Source organism: Ammospiza caudacuta, chromosome 2 (genome assembly GCF_027887145.1).
Source record: "Ammospiza caudacuta isolate bAmmCau1 chromosome 2, bAmmCau1.pri, whole genome shotgun sequence".
Lineage (NCBI taxonomy): Eukaryota > Metazoa > Chordata > Aves > Passeriformes > Passerellidae > Ammospiza > Ammospiza caudacuta.
In genome coordinates this window covers 45,423,842-45,443,850 of record NC_080594.1, presented here as the reverse complement: position 1 = coordinate 45,443,850, position 20,009 = coordinate 45,423,842, and the positions used below count along the sequence as shown (strand labels likewise).

Genomic DNA, 20,009 nt, shown 5'->3' with positions numbered 1-20,009 from the left:
GCACCACACTACTCAGGTAAGCAGTTACAGGTACACAATGAACTTCAGATACCCTAATCTCCAACTGAAATCAAATTTACTCTTTCCAATGTAGATAATACAACACAGCAATCACAGGGAATTAAGTGTATATATACTCCTGAAATCCAGTGAACTGCAACAAAGTATACAAAAGACCTCTCTATTTGAAAATCTTTTCTATCTTCCTCTTAGCAGGGAATATGACATTCTCAGAGATAGTAGGACAAAGAGGCAAACGTGTAGAAATAATACCAGATGTTGACTCTCCAATTTTAAATAACCTAGAACTCTGCAGGGAATTGTATGCTTCACACAATATAAACTGATTTTTGGTGATTTCTATCACAAACCTTTAAACACTACTTTGTAAAATCTGGAATAGAGAAAGCTCAAACAGAAAAGACTAAGAGTAAATACTGCACCTGTTGGTTAATAACTTCCAAACGAGATTCCTTCAAATGCGTCTTCAACCATTCAGTAGCCCGGAAAGAAGGGTCTATCAAAAATGGACAAACTTTACTCTAGGGAAAAAATACAAATATATTTATTAAAATCTATTTTAAGAATAAAATTGTTTTTTTTTTTTATTTCCCCAAACTAATGGAATATGTATTTTAAAATCTTTTTTAATTAACAAACTGCTTAGAGAAACAATAACAGACTAGGAAATTTATATCTTTCATTTTATCTCTTCTTTAAAAAAACAAGGAGACCATCCAAATCCAAAATTCTCAGACGTTAGTCCTGCTGAAGTTAGGCAGTTCCTCACCTCTTAAAAATAGGATTCTCTATTCAATGAGTATAATCTACAGTTGTTATTCACAACTGCTTTTAAACTTAGAAGAATTATTAGTTTTCCTTTTTCTTCCTCTGGTGGGAAAAGGTATACAATACTTCTGGGTTTGGACCTCAATACATTTTAGAAAGAATCGTGAATAAAGTATTTTGCATGCACAAAGCTACACTCGACTCTCTCCAGTACATCCATGTCTCTCTTGTGTTGTGAATCACACAACTGGATCCAGGATTCCAGGTGTGGCCTCACCAGCGCTGAGTGAAGGGGAGGGATCACCTCCCTCGACCTGATGCCAATACTCTGCCTAAAGCTGTCCATGATACCACTGGCCTTCTCCTTGGCAAGGTCCCATAACTGTCTCATGGGCTACCTGGTGTCTACCAGGACCACCAGGTCCTTTTCTGCAAATCTGCTTTGCAACTGGCTGGTCCTCAAAACATCAGGGTACATGGGGTTGTTACTATCCAGGTGCAGGACTGTGCAATTCTCCCCTTCCTGAACTTCATGAGGTTCCTGTCAGCTCATTTCTCCAGTCTACCAAGGACCCTCAGGGCCTCAGTCCTACCCTCTTGTGTATCAAAGACTCAGTCATAGAATGGCTTGGGTTGGAAAGTCGCTCAAATACCACCTAGTTCCAACACCCCTGCCAAGGGCAGCAATGCTACTCACTAGATCAGGTTGCCCATGGTTCCAATGCAACCTGACTGAGCACTTCCAGGAATGGGGCATCCACAGCTTCTCTGGAAAACCTGTGCCACTGCCTCACTATACTCTAAGTAAAAAAATTTTCCTTAACATCAACTCTAAAGCTCTCCTCATTTAGTTTATAAATATTCCTCCTTCTCCTCTTATTATCTACCCATGTAAGGACTTGTTCTCCCTCTTTTCTGTAAGCCCTCTTTAAGTACGGAAAGGCTGCAGTGAGTAGTCCCTAGAGCCTTTTCTTCTCCAGGCTGTACAACCCCAGCTCTCTCAGCCTGTCTTCATAGCAGACATGCTCCAGCCATCAGGCCATCTTGGTGCAGCAGCTATGTCTCCCAGTTTTGTGTTAGCAAACTTGCTGAAGGTTTAAACATGTATTTTCCCCAACTCTGTGGTTCAGTCTGATAGAAAAGCATTTCCAAGTTTGGGGCTTTTTCTAGATCAAGTTCCAGTATTCCAAACTGAGGAGCTACACAGATCTCAAACTGGAAGACAGGACATGATGAGTATTCAAGCATCAAAAGATGATCAGCACAAAACGCTGAGAACTGTACTCTAGATCACACTGGTAAAATATAATGTCAAATTTCAGCTTTATGAGGATGTACACAAGGAAAATTATTTGACTTGATTGAGTGTTTCAAAAACCTCTTTACACATGGTGAGATTTTAAGAGCTCAATCTATTCAACTAATGAAAAAGATGAAAATAAGGTTCTATTGTAGCATATAAGTAGCTTTAATGGTACAAGACAGTGTTTATTGAAAAGCTTTTTAGTCAAACTGAGAAAAGAATATACAGATCTACTAAAAGGATGATAAAGCAAGATAAATTCAAAATGGAGAAAAATCGGTAACTAATTTAAATCATAAATCATCTAAGCAAATCACCTGTAGTAAATGCAGATTCTCCTCATGCCATTAAATATTTACTTGTTAGTAGATCTAATAAATGACTAGAATATTACATACATATGTATGTACATTACATCATATGTTATGTATTATATGTATCTATATATATGATAAAACTGGATATTTTCCTTTTCTCAAGTATTATTAGACAGACATATATATAGATATTTAGAGATATATATATATATATAGGTATATATATAGATATATTTAGGTCTTGAACGGTATCTGCATATAGCCTCTTCCTTTTTCTGAGAAAAAAAAGGTAACAGAAATTATATGCCAAACTGAACATATATAGGACATAATCTTCTACTGGTCATTTGGTGTTAATAACTATTCACACTTTAAACCTGAATAGACTGATATGGAATAAAATAGTGGCAGCAAAACTGAAAACAAGTATTTTCTTTTACATATTTTTTCCTTTTGCTACAAAATATCCATTGTTACATAAGTATTTATTTCTGTAGGCATGTGTGCTCTGTGATGCCAATAAAAAACACAAATGAAATAGTTCAAGTTGCCATGTTACTGAAATTTGCAAAAATTTAAATACTTCCAAGACAAGACAAAAAAGCAAATTTACCTGCAAGATGACAAGAGCATTTTCTATTGAAAGGTCATCTGAAGGCAAACCTTCACTTTTCCAAACTAACTCCTCACTTTCTGTACACAGGAACCGTCGTAAATCAAACTCTGGCAAATGAAAGTGTAAGTTTCTGTCATCATTTACAGTCTGCATATTTTAAACGCATTTACCAGTGTATACAGAAGAGAGACTTTGTTCTATTAATAGAGTGCAAGTCTGTAGACTTCCTTGAATCTATTATTTTATTGCTTTTATTGAACTTATTATTAATAAGTTGCAGATGTCATAGAAATATTTTATAGTTTTGCTAATACACAGATAAAAATGATAATTGAAAAAGCAGAAGCATTCAGAATGCACTGGCAAATTTACCACATTTAATGTGAACACATTCATTTTTGTAAACTTTTCTTTTTAAGAAAGGACTATAAAGATACAATTCTTTATAAATATTTATAATCTTAATAATTTCATAGAATGATTCTAAGAAATCATCTGTCGGTATCTAGAAATATTTATTGAGTAAGAAAACATCTCTTCTCATTTGGGAGTACAAAGACAATTGAGACAGTTCATTAGAACTCACTGGCATTTCTTACTTCCTCAATCAAGCTTAATTACTTATTACTTGCATGCAGACACTGACACACACACACACAAAATTACTTTCAAGGCCGGCTGATTTGGTCCATTCATCCAAGCTGTTTTTCCTCTGATCCTCCGGAGCAGCAGAAAGATATGTAATAAATGCAGCTGCTAACTGAGCTCTTTTAGGCAGCGTTGTCAGGTCATCTGTTATCTCTGACACCTTCAAAAAAGGAAGTACAGAAAGTATAGGGGTTTTGCAAACATAAACTGCATTAATACGTCTCATCAGTTACTAAAATGTCAGAATTAAGTTTGCCTGCCATTGGTAATACAGTTGAGAGAGTTTCTCTTCTTGCATTTCAGATACCTATACCTAGCTAAGACACATGGAAGTATGGGATAAATTCCTTTCAGCTCTGGGCTAGAGCATGCACAGATATTTCTGAGAATGTAGCTGATAAAAATCCATGAATTTGATGAACAGTTCAACTTATAAGCCAATGGATAAATAGTATATAGCAAGAAAGATAAGAAATATGTGATCCTAGTCACAGTCAGGCTGTAAGTTCAACTTACAATATGTATACAGACAATAAATACTATGTGCAACTTTTATATTTACTGCTACTCACTGCACACTTATCTGATAAAAATAAATTTATCATATATCTTCAAATAATTTATCTGCACTTAATCAACTCTGGTTTGAAATGTTTCAGTATTTTGAAGAAAAATACAGTGTATCAACATCATATGCGACTGCCATAATTGGTTTCAAAGTCCTGTCACTTTTACTTTAATCAAATTTACATTAAAAATAAATGCTGATACACAAAATAAAGGCAAATTTTTATTGGTTCTTCTTCACTTTAAAGGGAGAGAAACACTGCCTTTTTACTGTCTTCATTACGGTATGAGTTCCTAATTTATCTATTTGCCAGTTTAGTCTACAGCACACCATTAACAGATAGTTTGAATTTTCTAATGTACCAAAAGGAAAAACTGTGAGGAACCACTTTTAGAAGCACTTAAACACTGGAGTTCAAATACCCAATCCTTACTACAGCAGGTAGCTATATAAAGCTAATTTCAGAGGAAAATCTTCCCAATTTTTCCAGAATGGTGGTCAACCTACAAGAAGGATTCATCTAATTTTAACTTTGGTTCTCCAAAATGCAGGCATTTAGTCTGATTGCTGAGGCTTTTTTCAGTATCAGTGGAGACACAGAATTATGAATCTCTACATGAAGATTTCTTCTGAATTATGATCTTCTGACCCATGAAAGTTACTTAAGGGCTTTCTGGAGGTGACAGCTGTTTTCAGCTTATAGGTATCTTCAGATTCTCCTTTCTGTTTCAGACTGTAGAAGGATCTGTGTGTCCAAGACTTGTCAGTTTCTCTCAAATATACCATTTGAGCAAGAAAGATATGCTTACCTTCCCTACTTCAGTAGCAGAAAAGTTTCAAGCATTAAAGTGAAGACTTCAAAAGAAAAACAACATTTTGGGTATACCTATATGCACATTTACACACAAATGCCATGAAGGTGATACATTATAAGACTGTAATTGTATAAAAACTGTATCTTAGGTTGGAGAGTCCAACTGCTGACATGTTCAGCCATCATAACAATTCCATTATTGGGATTGAAAACCAGCAACGAATTTTGTATGTTTTCATTGAAATACAATATTGGAGGAGTTTTACACATAGCAAGGTTATAAGTACGATGAAGTAAAAAGAAGTTTCAGAAAAAATTAAAGCTTTATTTTCTAATGAGAAATCAAAAAATGTGCACTGGGAGAAAAGCATAATGACAGTAACTCATTCTCCAAGCAGTGCAAAACTGTATTTTCACTTATCAGCTATAAGATGTACTTTTGAAAATTTTTGCTAACCTGAGTGCTCCATCTTTTGTGCTCCCTATCAAGTTGATTTATCAGCACCTCTGCAGCTTTCAACGTTTTCTGTGCTTTACTTAGTTCTGCTTCAAGTTTTGTTGCTTCTGTTGTTCTATTCTGGAACCTGCAAAACAAATACTCTTTGTAATTGCCATCATGAACTACTAAACTTACCAAGAGTTATTTTCAAGGAACTTTAACTGACTGAATTTTTCATGAATGCCTGGCTGTAGTACTACTACTGCAGTAGTTCTTTTTTTTTATACCTTCTGCTTCTAATTGGTAGATGGGCTTGTTAGACTTTTAGCTAACAAAATCTAGATGGATGCACAGGTGAGATTTAAAAATTGATTTGAAATACAGACTATAATGTCTGAAAATCATTCCTTCTTCTGCTTAAACAGCCTGGCAATTTTAGTGATTGTGTAAACCTTTGTTCTGCATGTAGTCAGGACAACAGCAGGCTCAATGCCATACCATACATTTGTAACTATTTGGTAAATTTTATCTATCAAATGTTTAAAAAACAGAATTAATAATTCACATGTATGACTCCAGTTTAATTCACAGTAGTCTATTTTGTAAACTAATATGAAGTAAGAACATGCCCAAAAAACAGGCATGTTTTAGGTATTATTTCACACTGTTCAGTATCTATTTAGTTTGATTAATATATAAAATAATTAATACATTTAATTCACCTATTCAAAGTAATATATTTATTACTTTATAAATATGTAATATATAATGATAATATTAAATAATAAACTCTAAGATATAGTATTTAATTAATCTAACAAATCACTGTATAGTTGATTTACAATAATTCAATAATTATTTGGTTTTTTTCTTTGCAGACCACAAAACATGACTTTTAGTAATATGTACATATGTCAGGTTGCAAAGTATCTCCTATACTAAGTACCTAATAAAAACATCAAACTGAAAAACTTGGATTAAACAGAATCTGGAGAAAGTATAAATGTTTATCAGATCTATTTTTATGCCTCTGTGAGTCATGTACTTGATGAGAGGCTAAGAAAAAAGGAGAGAGCTAACTAGCTAACTGTCAGAAAAGTAGGCCATCCTAAAAGAAATACTGCTTCTCTTCAAGCTGTGATCAGTAGAAGTTTTGTATAGGAATGTTTCCAAAGTCCTAAGGAGTCATTGAAGTCCTCTGTGATTCAGAAGGTGATAAACACACTGTTATCCTTTGACATCTACAATGCCTCCAATAAAGGCTACCAACACAGTCAGCAGAGAGAAGCAGATACTTTTAAGGAGCATTTATTTCATCTGATCAAGGAGATGAATTGTGATCTAACAATATTTATCTCCACTGAGAGTACAGATCGCCAAAGCATCACTAATTCTGATGTAAATATCTCGCAGGACAGGAAGTTACATTTCCTTAGATAAAATTCATTATTCATACTGTAAAATCATCCATGTTTTTTATTTATATCTTGAAATAAACACACCCAACTTACTTGTCTTTCAGTTCCAATACTTTTTGACCAACAGAGTTCAGAAGATCCTCTAATTTTCGTTTTCTGTCTTCAGTTTTCTTGAGATTACTAGAAAAATGTAACAATTATTTTAAGACTATGGAACCAAGGGAAAAAAAGAGTAAATCTAACAGGAAAATAATTTGCATAGAGATAGTTCAAAGATATTCTTCATTGTGTTTTATAATGAAATATATATTTTTCACATGTAAAAGCTTTTGAGTACTTCTCATCACATAGTTTTAAAAACGGAAACCAAACACCCCACTCCTAAAGATCCGAACAAATTCTTCTCATACAGAATTTTAAGACCTGGAAAAATAATCAGTACAGATTCCTCAGGTTATGGATGGTCACAGGACTATGTCTTATCTTTCTGATCCTAAGGAGAAACTGATAATGCTCAGTACATGACTGAAAAAGAGGAACTTTATACCTCATAAAATAGCATGGGTTTCACTGAGAGAATACATTTTAAGCATACCTGTGATGGTTAGTGAACAGTATTCACTGTTCTGACAGTATTCAGCTGAGACAGGTGACTCATGATTGTACAAAAAGCATCCAAGATGTAGCTTCCAAGAAAAAGAAACTATTGCACACTTACTTCTTCTGTCTCAGTATGTACGTTTTATTGCCTCTGTATGAGGTTATCTTTTATCATTTGTTTTTAATAAACTTCAATTCACACAGAATCTCAGAATGGTTAGGGATGGAAATTACCTCTGGAGATCATCTAGTCCAACCCCCCGCTAAAGCAGGATCATGATCAGGCACAATTTTACTATCAGAGGAGGAGACTCCATAAACTCTCTGGCGCCTTGTTCCAGCGCTCTGTCACCCTCAAGAAGCCTTTCCTCATACTCAAATTCCTCCTTGGCAGCCTCAGTTTCACCCATCACCATTGGAATTGGAATTAAAATCACTGATTTTGTAATAGAGTCTAACTTACGCTTCCAAGCCAGCCTTTTCTTTTTCCAAAGGCTGAATTCGTTCTAAGACATGGGAATACTGGATGTTGGCATTCACCCAAGCTGCTAATGGAGCAGCTGCAGCACTGGCTCGTTTAGCATTCTGAAAAATTCAGTACAAGTAAAGTGGTTATAAGAAAGTCCTTGAAGTATAACGTAGAAGAGATAAATACAGGATAAGTAATGGCAACAGATTTTCTAGTTACCAACTTAAATATGCTAATAAGCCAACTCTTCTAATGAACTAATCTTTTAAATTGTTACTAAGATTATATTGAAGGCCATCAATCCGCGTAAAAAACCACAGTGGGTATTTTTACAACTATGAAGCTAAACTGAAATCAACAAGTTTTAAATCAATGAATGATTTATTAGACTCTTACTGGTACAAGGACGCCAAAGGAGCCAGTTAGAATTCCTTGGTCTGAGTTTTACTTTATAGCAGTATAAAAATCTTTGAGTACTCAACTCCATAATGACTTCTTACCCCATCCCTGCACACTCACCAACCAAATTTTCATTTTAGGGGCCAGTATGTAACAAAGTAATCTCTGCTACACCTTCATCTGCTTATACTGACAAATTCTGTAAGTAGAATTCATCACTTTTTCTCTAACTGAAGTTCATCCTAAAAATTTTGCTGGCAAACCAGGCTATCGTGTCTTTTCTTTTGGTCTTTGTTTGGTCTTTTTTTCCTTTTATGTAATGCAATCAGGAATTACCTTTGGATCAAAAGATGCTCTGTTTTTAGAAAGAAGTTCTTCAACACTTGCTCGTATTTCTTTTGGAATATTACGGGCATCAAATGATCCTATGTCCTCCCTTACACTTCTTTTGGCCAAGAAACTGTGAAAAGAATTAAATAAATAAGTAAAGAAGAAACAAATGTTACAAAGGTTACTTCTACACGAAACTGAGGAATTCTGAGCCCAAGATTCCTGAATATGATAGAAAGTAGTTCATATGGTAAATTAATGTTTCATTTTAAAGGTTAAATAAAATTCTTACCTCTTCATGCTCACCCACGATGTATCAAAAATCCCCATCAGGCGCAGAACGCCCTCTAGAATGTCTCTGATTATGTCAGGGGGCATCCGTAGTGACCGGATTTCTAACAAGGCCTCTGGCTTTATATTTCCAACAGCCAATTTAGCTTCAGTAACCAATGGCTTAAAACATGAAAATACATTAAAAAGAGAGATGAGCATATGAGAAACTGAGCATTTCCCATTCCAGTTTTCACATAATTTCTTGTTCTTTTTAAATACTTTATTACCTATGAAACTAACATTGATGCAGATTCATGTTTACAAGTTACTAAAAAATTGCCATGTATTTACTAAGTGATAATAAGTTTACTTCCATATAAAACAGTATCATATAATCTTCACATTGTGATACAGGTAGCTTTTAATAATGATGCTAACTACTATTTATAAGCATGACTGGGGATCTCTTTGTAAATATCCATAGAAGTACAGGCCACAAGAGCTTTCTGTTTCCAGTTGCTAAACAAATCCTTCACCCTTATCAACAAAGCAACAAAATGGTGAGGAAACAAAGTTACAGATTATCATTAAAGATTGTGCACACCTTGCACATCCTTCATATTTATCAAAGACCACAGAATGGGTCTAACCCTGTAGTTCTATGTCTCTTTCAATACAAGGATATAATTCCTTGGTACCTGTAACATTTAAAAGAACAAAAAATTAAGTTGTTGCACTGTTCTCTTAGTTTTTAGTATAAATTTAAAATGCATGGTATGAAAAATACAGACTAAGAGCAATGAGTGAACACACATACCTCCCAAAAAAACTGATGCCTAACAGTTGTAAAGTCTCTAAAACAAGCAGTTTGCTGTATCATCATTAGATATACACTTTTCAGAATTTAGGAATAACTGTAAATTATCTCCCACTAAACTATGTCCGTTCAGCTGATCATAAAAAGCCCTATATTACCAGCTTGATCAAAGCAAAGTAATGTAGTTGGTTTATATAAAATATGAGTAATTGAAAAATAGTATATAAAATCAGCAGAACTCAGCTGGAGAGCATGGCAGCATAGAAACAGCAGGTGAAGTAAAGATTTGGCTTGCCTTTCTTTCTGTAATTACTACCTAACAGAACACAAATGCCAGAATGACAATCTCCATTTGCCACATGGCATACTGTTTTCTAATGCAAAAAAGTTTTAAGATTAAAATAATTTAGAGTAAAATTTACGAATTGCAGGGATAAATTCTGCAAAACTATTTTGCACAGCAGGACATAAGTCAGATAAAATCAGAGTGCAAAATATTACTTTTCCTTATCAGCTCTTACCTGAACCTCTTTCAGTTCATCTTCAATTTTTCTTTTTCTTTGTTCTATTTCTGCAGCCTCTTCTGCTATTCGTTGTTTTATTTTTTCCATTTCCGCTTTTTGCTCACTAGCACTCTGTAAAAAAAAAATCCTTTAGTTTGCAAATTTACACAGATTTTATTCCTTTAGGTCTCTTATTTCTTTTAGTCTTCATTATAATAATTTGCACAATACCAATTACAATAAAATAGCTGAATGTATTTGATATCAGGCAGACTGGCTAAGTAAATAAACTATATAGAATAAGCATAATTTGCTTTTACTGTGTGTCCTTCCCTTTCTTTACCACAGATCAGATCTGTACCTCTATCAGTGACGCTCATTATGACTTTTTCCCCCTTCCTTCTGATTTTCCATTTCTATGTCAGCCTTCTTCTAAAAGCATAAGGCTAACGCCTCTGTAACATTCTTATTATATTTGCAAATACTATTTTCCTTTCACTGTCTTTGTCCTGATCCCATTTCATTTTCAATTTCCTTCACAGTGCCATTAAAATACTCTTTTTCTATCATGTTCATAAAAGCAGCAGTATTGGTACTATAGCTTATTAGGTAGGGATCATAGGTAGGGATTCTTTACTTGGAATTTCATACTGATCTGTCTGTAAGGATAACTGTCTTATGTCATACACTTATATTGTAAATTGTTTAGGTTTACACTTTTTTTTCTGGGTTTGTACTGTACCGACCAGTGTCTACAGGCAGACAGCAGCTATTAGCCATCTCCAGGAATCCTAAACACTTCAATACAACAATTAATATCTAGTACATAAAACCACAGTGGAAAGGACCTTAAAAGGTTTTCTTTATTTATTGAGGATAAAAGTACAACATAAAATATCAGTATTCTAGGCTCAGATCACCTAAAAGATAAAGACAGCAAAGCCCAGAGTTTCTTTTTCCAGTATCTAACACATTATCATCACCAGCAATTGTCAAGTTGCGTTGAAGCTGTAGCAGAAGGTAACAGATGCATAAAAACAGAGAAAATCTTAAAATAGTAATAATCCTTTCAGCACTTAACCCAAGCTACAGATCAGCATATTATTGAAGATTACATTCAAATCCATAAAACATTAGCTACATAAAACTAGATTAGACATTTCATGCAAATGAACATGTACTGAATGATTGCTCTGAATAAGAAAACCTTAACATTCAGTTGTAGGTCAAAAGCTTTTCTCTGAAAGGAGATTAAAAGAGTCTGTATGTATTAGAGCTCTCTCTGTTACATAAGCTAGATCATTTGAAGTGACATTAAAAGATTAGAGGGCACCTATACTTTATGCTAATCTAAATAATCAGACTTTCACTGTAATGTTTCTGATGTCAGTGAGGCCATCGTGTTTCATTGCTTTTGGCCTATCCTTTGATTTTCTCCCACGGCGTAGCATGTGCTACCCACATACCTGTAACTCTACTGGACAACAGCAGATGCAGATTTAAAACTGAAATCATCAATACACCAAGCCAATCATTATTATTCAAATTCATGTACTACAGACAGGAAGAGCCTAAAAATATTAAAAACTGCCTACAGGAAGTTACTTACAAAGAATGGAAGTAATGCACCTTTAAAGCACTGTGAAACAAATGGTTTGAAAGACCAGGCATTTATTCTACTGCATACTGCAAATGTCTTTGACATCAAATTTCTGACTAACCAGATTAAACAGTAACCAAAAAAAAAAAAAAAACCAACAGTGTAGTGACAGTAGACTCATTACAGTTTATCTTACATTTATAATTCCAGGAAGTATCAATGTAGAGACCTATTGTCTATAAAATTATTTTACTTGACTGAGAAAACACTACTGAAGAAAATTACAGAATTTTGAAAAGAAAATCTGCCTCTGAGCTGAAGAATAAAAATTCAAAGAGTGATGAATATAAAGACATTATCTAACCTTCTCTGACGTTAACTTCTGAGAACCAGACCTCATGAAATACATATTTTCTAATAGTTCAAAAATTTAATTCCTGGTATTTGTTACTTAAAATAGTGCTACTTGTAAGTATTTCATTGAAATTTCCTATCTGGGATAAACATAAAAGCCATCAGTTTGGATTAACAAAGTTCTAGGAAAACTTTCAGACAGACTAAATTACAACAGTGAATACTGCTCAGGTACAAAACTTGTACTGATATCTTCCTACTCAACCAGTTCTAACCTGATTTAAATTACATAATACTCTGTCCTGTTGCAACTTTATTCAAGCCTCTGGGCTCATGCCTTCCCTTAGGTAAATTCTGGTAAATGCATCAGGTTTGTAACAGTTGAAAAGAACGTGAAACATAGGCAGTTACAGAGACCAAAGATAGAAAAACATCTTTTTTGCCTTTTTTTTCCCCCCACTTCTGATGTGATTGTATACCCACCTGCATAGATATTGTAATTTCTTGAAGAGCAGCATCAGCTTCATCCTGCTTCGTTTTGAGCAAAATGCTTTGTTCTCCAGCTTTCCTGTTCAGTTCATCTACCAGGGCTTTAGCTTCATTCAGCTTTGAAACACCTGCCTATAAAGGTTTATAAGAAGCAAATATTTAGGAACAAATTTGAAGTGAATTTAAATTAACATTTGCTACAAACAGTATGGACAAACAAAGAATAATGTAGACTAACCTTTTTTTAAAATTGTTTTTCACATTTTCTTGATACTATTTAACCTAAAATTTAGATCTGGTAGTTCTAGCTGTGTCGCTCTAAGATCTATTACTACAGCCAGAAGATAAAAAAAATCTCAAAATAATAAACTTTAAATGAAAAAACAGCTAGCATATACTCTTTTTCCCAGTAATTCAATAGCATTTCAGTTAACTGATATTAACTCAATGTAACTATATCTCCCCTAAAAGCAAATCAATAAAAGTTAAACAGAATGAAATAAAATAGATTATCTGATTTCTACATATTTGAACACTAAAAAACATATATATAAAATAAAGTTTCAATTATGCTCAAAATTAACTATTTTCTTAATTCACACTTTCTACATTGTTTACTTAATACTAATTATATACTACCAATATTTCAAGATATGTTTAAAAAAAATATCTGTAAGATATTTTGATTGAGGATAAACATTTTCCATAAATAATTTTCCAGTAAATTATTACCTTTACTTAACAGAGCATTTAATAAGAAACATGCCCAGTCTGATACATTCTCGAGGAAAAGTATTAACAAAAACAAGAAAATCACCTTTTACTCTTTCAGGCACTTGAACAGAGAAGGGCATTAAGATTGATACTATTTCTCTCCTGAAACCAGAGCATGAGCATTTGCCAATAGAGGACAGACCACAATTACCATGCTAACAGCCACAGCTCATTAATACAAGAGACATATCCTAATGCAAGAATATATTGAAGAGTCACACGTTAAGGGTTTCAAACACATACCTGCAAGTGGTTCTGCCTTTTTATTAGCTCTCTTCTTTTACTGCTGTTGATGGTACTGTACACACGGAGGAATGTCATATACCTGCTGGGTGTTGCTCCGTACATTTTGCATGATTCGTGGATTGCCAAAAATGACTTCAGAAAATCAGAATGACCTGTAAAACATCATTTGTTATACAGATAAAATTATACTGAATTTTATCTCACATTAAAATAACTAAGAAAAAGCAAGAGAATATGCTTGCTTTTCGAGATATGAATTAAGAGTATTCAAAATAGCAAAAAGACTACACTTTTTTATAGCACTCTCAGGGAAACAACATATAAATACATTTGGAATGCCTATTTCTCAGAAGGAAATACACTGAAATTGTTTGATGTTTGGAAAAGCCAGCAAAATTAATTGCAGACTACTGAAGGCTAATCTTATAAGAAACTACTTCCACAAAAATTGAATTTTAAAATACTTGGGACTGTTTTAGAAATAAAGCCCATGTGTTTTTGTCTTCTCCCTTATCTCTGATGACGGGCAAACTAAAAGGTTTTCCTGTCATTCAGTTTATTGAACAGTTTCTCAAAAAAAGCCCAAAGATACTGTAAAATAAACTGCATTACCCTACAAAAGAAAAAAATGCTAGAGCATATCTATATATAAATGAATGCCTGCAATAAGTACTGCAGCCTAGATTAATTACGATGATCTAGGATAAAGAGGGATGGTAATGTGAACACCAAATACTATTTTTGCCCATTATTCTGATTGCTCTATTAAAAAGCAATATAAACCAAGAAACTCCAAGTGATCCACTTACCATCTTATATTCTGTTAGCTCCACAACCTCTAAGTGCTACTTTTATAGGAAGTGGCTAAAAGTAGTACTCTGCAAGTGAGTGCTGGCACTGGTCACTTAGATTATGTTTGAGACACTCTTTTTAACATGACTATATTTGAAGCCTTATGAAAAAACCTAATTATTCTGAAAAAGGGGCATTACTTCCAACACAGGAGTTTTTGAAATTAATAAAGTAAAATGAAAATCTACAAAAGTAATAATGAAATATATAAACTCTCAAAACATCAAATTTTCAGATTGTGAAATAACATCCACATAGAAGGAAGACACTGACCAAAACAAGATATAGCTAAATCAGTGTATAAAACTGAATATATACAGTGACTACTTGTATAAAATTGAATATATACAGTGACTACTTGTGACAGAAGAGACTGCATTTGATCAGCTGGGATGTATGTTCCAGACTAATGCTCCCTTGTGCAAAATGCCTGACATGTGAATAGCACCAACGTCTATGAATATGCTGGTAAACACATCCTTAAAGTATCTATTTTATTACCTACGCCCAACACAGGATCAAGTGTTTAATAATAATAACTAGTAGGTGTACTTAAATATTACCTGAATGTTTTTTCTTAACTTCTTTATGTGTTTTTCCAGTCTTTTCTTGTTCATCTGAATCACACAGAAGCATTTCAGGTATCTAAAAAAGCCACATAATTTTTTGCATGAAAATTATGAACAATGACATTTTGAGTTAAAATTTTTAAACATCGAAAACACAAACCTTCAATCTAGTTTCTCTTTCCAAAAGACTGAAAATGATACACTTAGAATAAGGAATCTACAGAATACTTTTAGCATTAGAAAGATAAATTCTGCCTTTCCATGTCACTGATAACTTCCTATTCTCTCAAGTGGAAGATATTTATCCCAGAGGCACTGCCACCACTGCTGTTGGGCTCAGACTTGGCCAGTAGCACATCCTTCTTGGAGCCAGCTGGCATTAACACCACCTGACATGGGGGAAGCTTCTGGCAGCCTCTCACAGAAGTCACCCCTGCAGGCCAACCTGACACCAAAACCTTGCCACACAAACAAAATACAACTGGCTTTAATATTTTGCTTGCAATCTATATTTTGCTCTTAAATGCTGTGTTTGATCAGAGTCATAGCAGTCAGCATGTTGTTCAAGTCAGCCCACAGAGAGAACAAAACATAATGTTACTGGTAAAATAACAATACTAATAATACTTCACTGTTCTGTGGAATTTTCCATCTTTGTAGAAGTGTACAAAGGGATTAAATAGGTACAGTGATAATTATTCCTTCACAACCTTAAATATCTTGACCTTATTCACCAGAGCTCAGTTATATTTAGAGATACTAATTTACGTAAGTCACAATTAATGCAACTTACCTTTTTCATACTGTCTTCTGACCAGGTTTCCATCCATAAAACCTGACATTTCTTATACAGTGCTGGATTACTTTCACAGTTTATTGTGAAATTTAAATTGGTAGAATCCATGATCAAGACAACATGCAGATTTTGTTGGATCCCTAAGAAAATGCAACAATTTTTAGTAAATAAAATCTGACTACATGACGGTAGCTTTAATGCAAATACAACATAATTCACTTTTTTAAAAATACTTATCAAAAGGCAATTTCTGAAAAAAAAGAGCCTATAATATCAAATCACACTAGGAAAGGAATGTTTGTAAGTAGAAACTTATTAAGTACCATGAATTCTTGTTATCTATACTACAGTGCATTTTTTAATTCTGAAGAGCTGGCAGTATTTAAGTAGAAAGCACTAGTTCTCATTCTAATTCATGTAGACCAATAGAACCAATCAGAAGTAGTTCCATGGCTGGCTGCTATGACTGTATTCTTTCAGTCATATTCCTTGATTTATTTCTAAACTATTTAATCTTCTCATTGGGCCAAGGAAGAAACACAAATAATTAAAAAAACTATCTGTAAATTTGCTTGTAATTACTGAGAATCCAGAGTGATATCTTGGTATAATTGATCAATAGAAGAAATCTCTCTTACCAAATATAAATAAAAGCCATACAAACCAGAAAATAATGGGAAAAAAGCTTTCTTCCTTCTAATTACTTTCAAAAGCAGATTTCATAACATTTGTACAACATTCAATACAAAATTTCAGACAGAAAAATAAATTTTCAGCTGAGGGTTCTGTGCTCTCAAATACCACAAATATTATTCCTGCCTGCTATTTGATTACTAATTAAAAGTAAAGACTGCACACAATAAAAAGACTATGTTAGAAATTATTTGAATCCATTATTATATCACTTTTTAAACTTCATATTTAATTATAACTTATAACTCTGTTGACATACGGTATGTGAAGTAGTTGAAAATTGGTCCTGTAAATCCATCTTGCGAAGCTTGATCCTTCAGAGGAGATAGCAATGGTTCTAATTCTTCTATTTTATACAGCCCAGGAACTTCTCCTATTTCAAAAATTAATTTGAGTCAGATAAAATACACTATAATTATTTAAATTGCTTTGAAGGTCTCCCTTGAATCCTCTGTATAGAGAATTCCAATTTCATAGTTTTCACCTCTATACTTTCTTGACTATTATCCCACTTTCTTAATAATTCTTTTCATGATATCATGAAAACAAAAAAAAACAACTTACAGTGACTCTATTTAACAGTCTACTTTGTTTACATTGCTGAAATGTGTTTGAAAAAGGCTCTTTCAAATCTATCCAAAGACAGTGACCCTGTTCTGCATACAAAACAAATCAAACCAAACTGACACACACCAGGAAGATGAAAGTGAGTAGTCATCCAGATTCTCAGACATAAAGTTTTAACACTGCATAATCAAGATTTGGGGTAGATCTGGGGTAGCACCTGAGAGACAGGAAAATCTGGTGCTCTTATTAATCAGCTCTTAAACTACTGCAGTTCCAAAAAAACAATTTAGTAACTTTGACTCAGTCCTTCAGTGATCTTCTCATTGATCCAGGAACAAAGCTGGACACTAAAATAAAGTCACTTTTGTTATTTGTTATTGTTGTTTATCATCCCTCTCACTACCTTCAGAAAAGTGAGCTTTGCTGGTGACTCTTTAGTAAAAGAACTCAGTCTATACAATCTAGTAAAGCATTGGAAACCTCTCTATTTTGAGTTTTATTATAAAAGGGAAGCAGAAGAGTAGAATGCATTTTAATTCTGTTGTTACGCTGTTATCAAGAACTCCTTTGAAATGAATTAGAGGAACTGAAAGCACTGTACTGTAAGGTAAATTAAAGGACAACTAAGCGGACCTTAAGTCAGGTTCTTACATACAAGTACTCTAATGAAAACAGCACAGAAAGCTATCTAAAGTTAGAAAACATTCTCTAATTCTGCCTCGTTGAGCTAAGTCTGTGTGGTAAAAGTAGTACCATACACTCTTTGGACTTGACTCACCTGAGGACAGTAAACTGTTGACCATCTCCAGGAAAGTGGAATGAACAAACTGATAATCTTCCAGCAGCAATACCACCTGCTGGGCTTCAATGCCTGCAAGCTCCATCACCTAGAAGCAGGGAAGACATTTAAACCTCAGTGTATGGTCCAGAAGAGAATGGTAATCATACAATATCCTGAGTTAGAAGGGACTGGCATGGATCATAATCTTTCCTTGACTAGATATTACAGACATATTTTCTCCACAGCATCTACACTATTATATATTTACAAAAGATTTCCAGGTGATTCAGTTAAAAGAGATATCAAATATAAGGAACATTTTACCTAGATATACAGCTTAGTAATGAAAAAATAATTAAAACCAGGCTCTTTCATAAAGTATATTTTTGTATATTACTCAATGATAGAATTGTATCACTCTTTTGTATAGGCAAAGATCTAGAATTTTCTTTAGGATAGCTGAAGGTAATGAGAAACTGTTGATTCAAGGCTTGCATCTGGTTTTAAACAATATGTATACTTTCGCCAATCACTAAAATTTCATTTTATTTAACTACTGTTAACTGGAAGATCATAGTAGAGACAGAAAATAAAAGTAAATACCAACCTGAAAATATATATATGAAAAAGCCTGTCACATAAATATTCACATAAACTTCAAATTTCTAAGTTCTACAACAATCAAAAAGAGCTCTGGTATTCCAAAAAGAGGATTTTCAGTTAGTTACTCTAAAGAACAGTATCCACATCTAGAGTGAGAACTTCTAAAAAATTACTTGTTTCATTTAGACTATCGTTCTTCTTCTCTTAAAATATCTCTTTTCCACAATCTTTGGTGTCCTTCAAAATTCCCACATTCTTTTTTTTTTCTTTAACATACACCTACAGCATTAGAAAATAGATCAAACTGAGTGACTTACATATTTAAGATCAGTTTTGAACTGCTTCAGCTGATAACCTCTGGAAATTTTGGGAGTAATCAGCACAGCTCCATGCATATGACTGACTAAAGAGGTAACTGTCCGACGACCTACACCACTCTGTCCTGCTAAAAGAAGTGATCCTCCAGGAAAACTCAGCACTCTGTCCACTTTGGACACATAACTGAGGACTTCATGGAACAGTAAAATATCTATCTCTTTTTTGTCCCGTCCATAATGAATTATACCCTATTTAAAAAAAAAAAAGAGGAAAAAAATCTGATCACTAATAATAAATATAAGCAGTGAGATATGCAAACATCCAACTTTTTAACGTTTCAAAAAGAAAGGCTTAAAAGCTTAAGAGACCACATTGGGCTTCATTCAATTTTTTTTTTTTTTTCACAGAATTTAGAAACCTCACATACCCTTTATGAGTAATAAATATATCAAAAATTAACATATCACACTACGCCCAGCACCAGAACACCTTGGAAGTCTTTGATATATTGAAATAGGAATCTACCACTGAACTAATTAAAATTGAATAATGGACCAGAACAAAGTCTGAGCTGTGTTTCTGACTACAGCTTAATTAATAACTCAGGAGAGTGTTTTAGGCATCTAATTGCTGCATAATTGCTTATTATGGAAGTTCCTAGTGAAAGACACACAACAGCAGATCCTATGATTAAATTATGACCTTGTTATACTCATTAAAACCTCATCTTTGAAGCCCAATGTATCCTGCAGTCAGGAAAAAAAAACACCAAAACCAACAAACTCCCTGCTTACTGAGGCTATTGAATTTCATAATTTCCCATGTAGTGTATTGGTCACAAGTTGGCACTTAAGGAGAGGTGGTAGATTCCCATCTACAGGCCATCAAACACTACAACTAAGGGTGACAATCTCAAAATTCTCATCCTAAAAATCAGATAGCCTAGAGGAGTTAAAATGTTTGCATTTCCTCATCAAGCTCACTTTTTTGTACTTTAACTGCTTAAAAGCATGCCAAATCTCCAGCAGTTCTTCAAACAAAAATTATGCGACCATACTGCAAAT

General features: G+C 33.8%; 1 protein-coding gene across 1 annotated transcript in view; it reads right to left on the bottom strand.

Moving 5' to 3' along the window:
* The window catches only part of DYNC2H1 (dynein cytoplasmic 2 heavy chain 1), a 142,836-nt gene that overhangs the window by 84,129 nt on the left and 38,698 nt on the right, over positions 1-20,009 (bottom strand). The window contains exons 49-64 of the mRNA XM_058800623.1: positions 18,945-19,193; positions 18,022-18,130; positions 16,936-17,049; positions 15,981-16,123; positions 15,182-15,263; positions 13,764-13,918; positions 12,741-12,878; positions 10,322-10,435; positions 9,003-9,163; positions 8,717-8,840; positions 7,976-8,097; positions 7,006-7,092; positions 5,513-5,639; positions 3,692-3,833; positions 3,023-3,132; positions 444-542 (exon numbers count right to left, since the gene is read on the bottom strand). Of these exons, the coding sequence (XP_058656606.1) occupies positions 444-542; positions 3,023-3,132; positions 3,692-3,833; positions 5,513-5,639; positions 7,006-7,092; positions 7,976-8,097; positions 8,717-8,840; positions 9,003-9,163; positions 10,322-10,435; positions 12,741-12,878; positions 13,764-13,918; positions 15,182-15,263; positions 15,981-16,123; positions 16,936-17,049; positions 18,022-18,130; positions 18,945-19,193 (2,076 nt within the window). The remainder of the gene's footprint in view (positions 1-443; positions 543-3,022; positions 3,133-3,691; positions 3,834-5,512; positions 5,640-7,005; positions 7,093-7,975; positions 8,098-8,716; positions 8,841-9,002; positions 9,164-10,321; positions 10,436-12,740; positions 12,879-13,763; positions 13,919-15,181; positions 15,264-15,980; positions 16,124-16,935; positions 17,050-18,021; positions 18,131-18,944; positions 19,194-20,009) is intronic.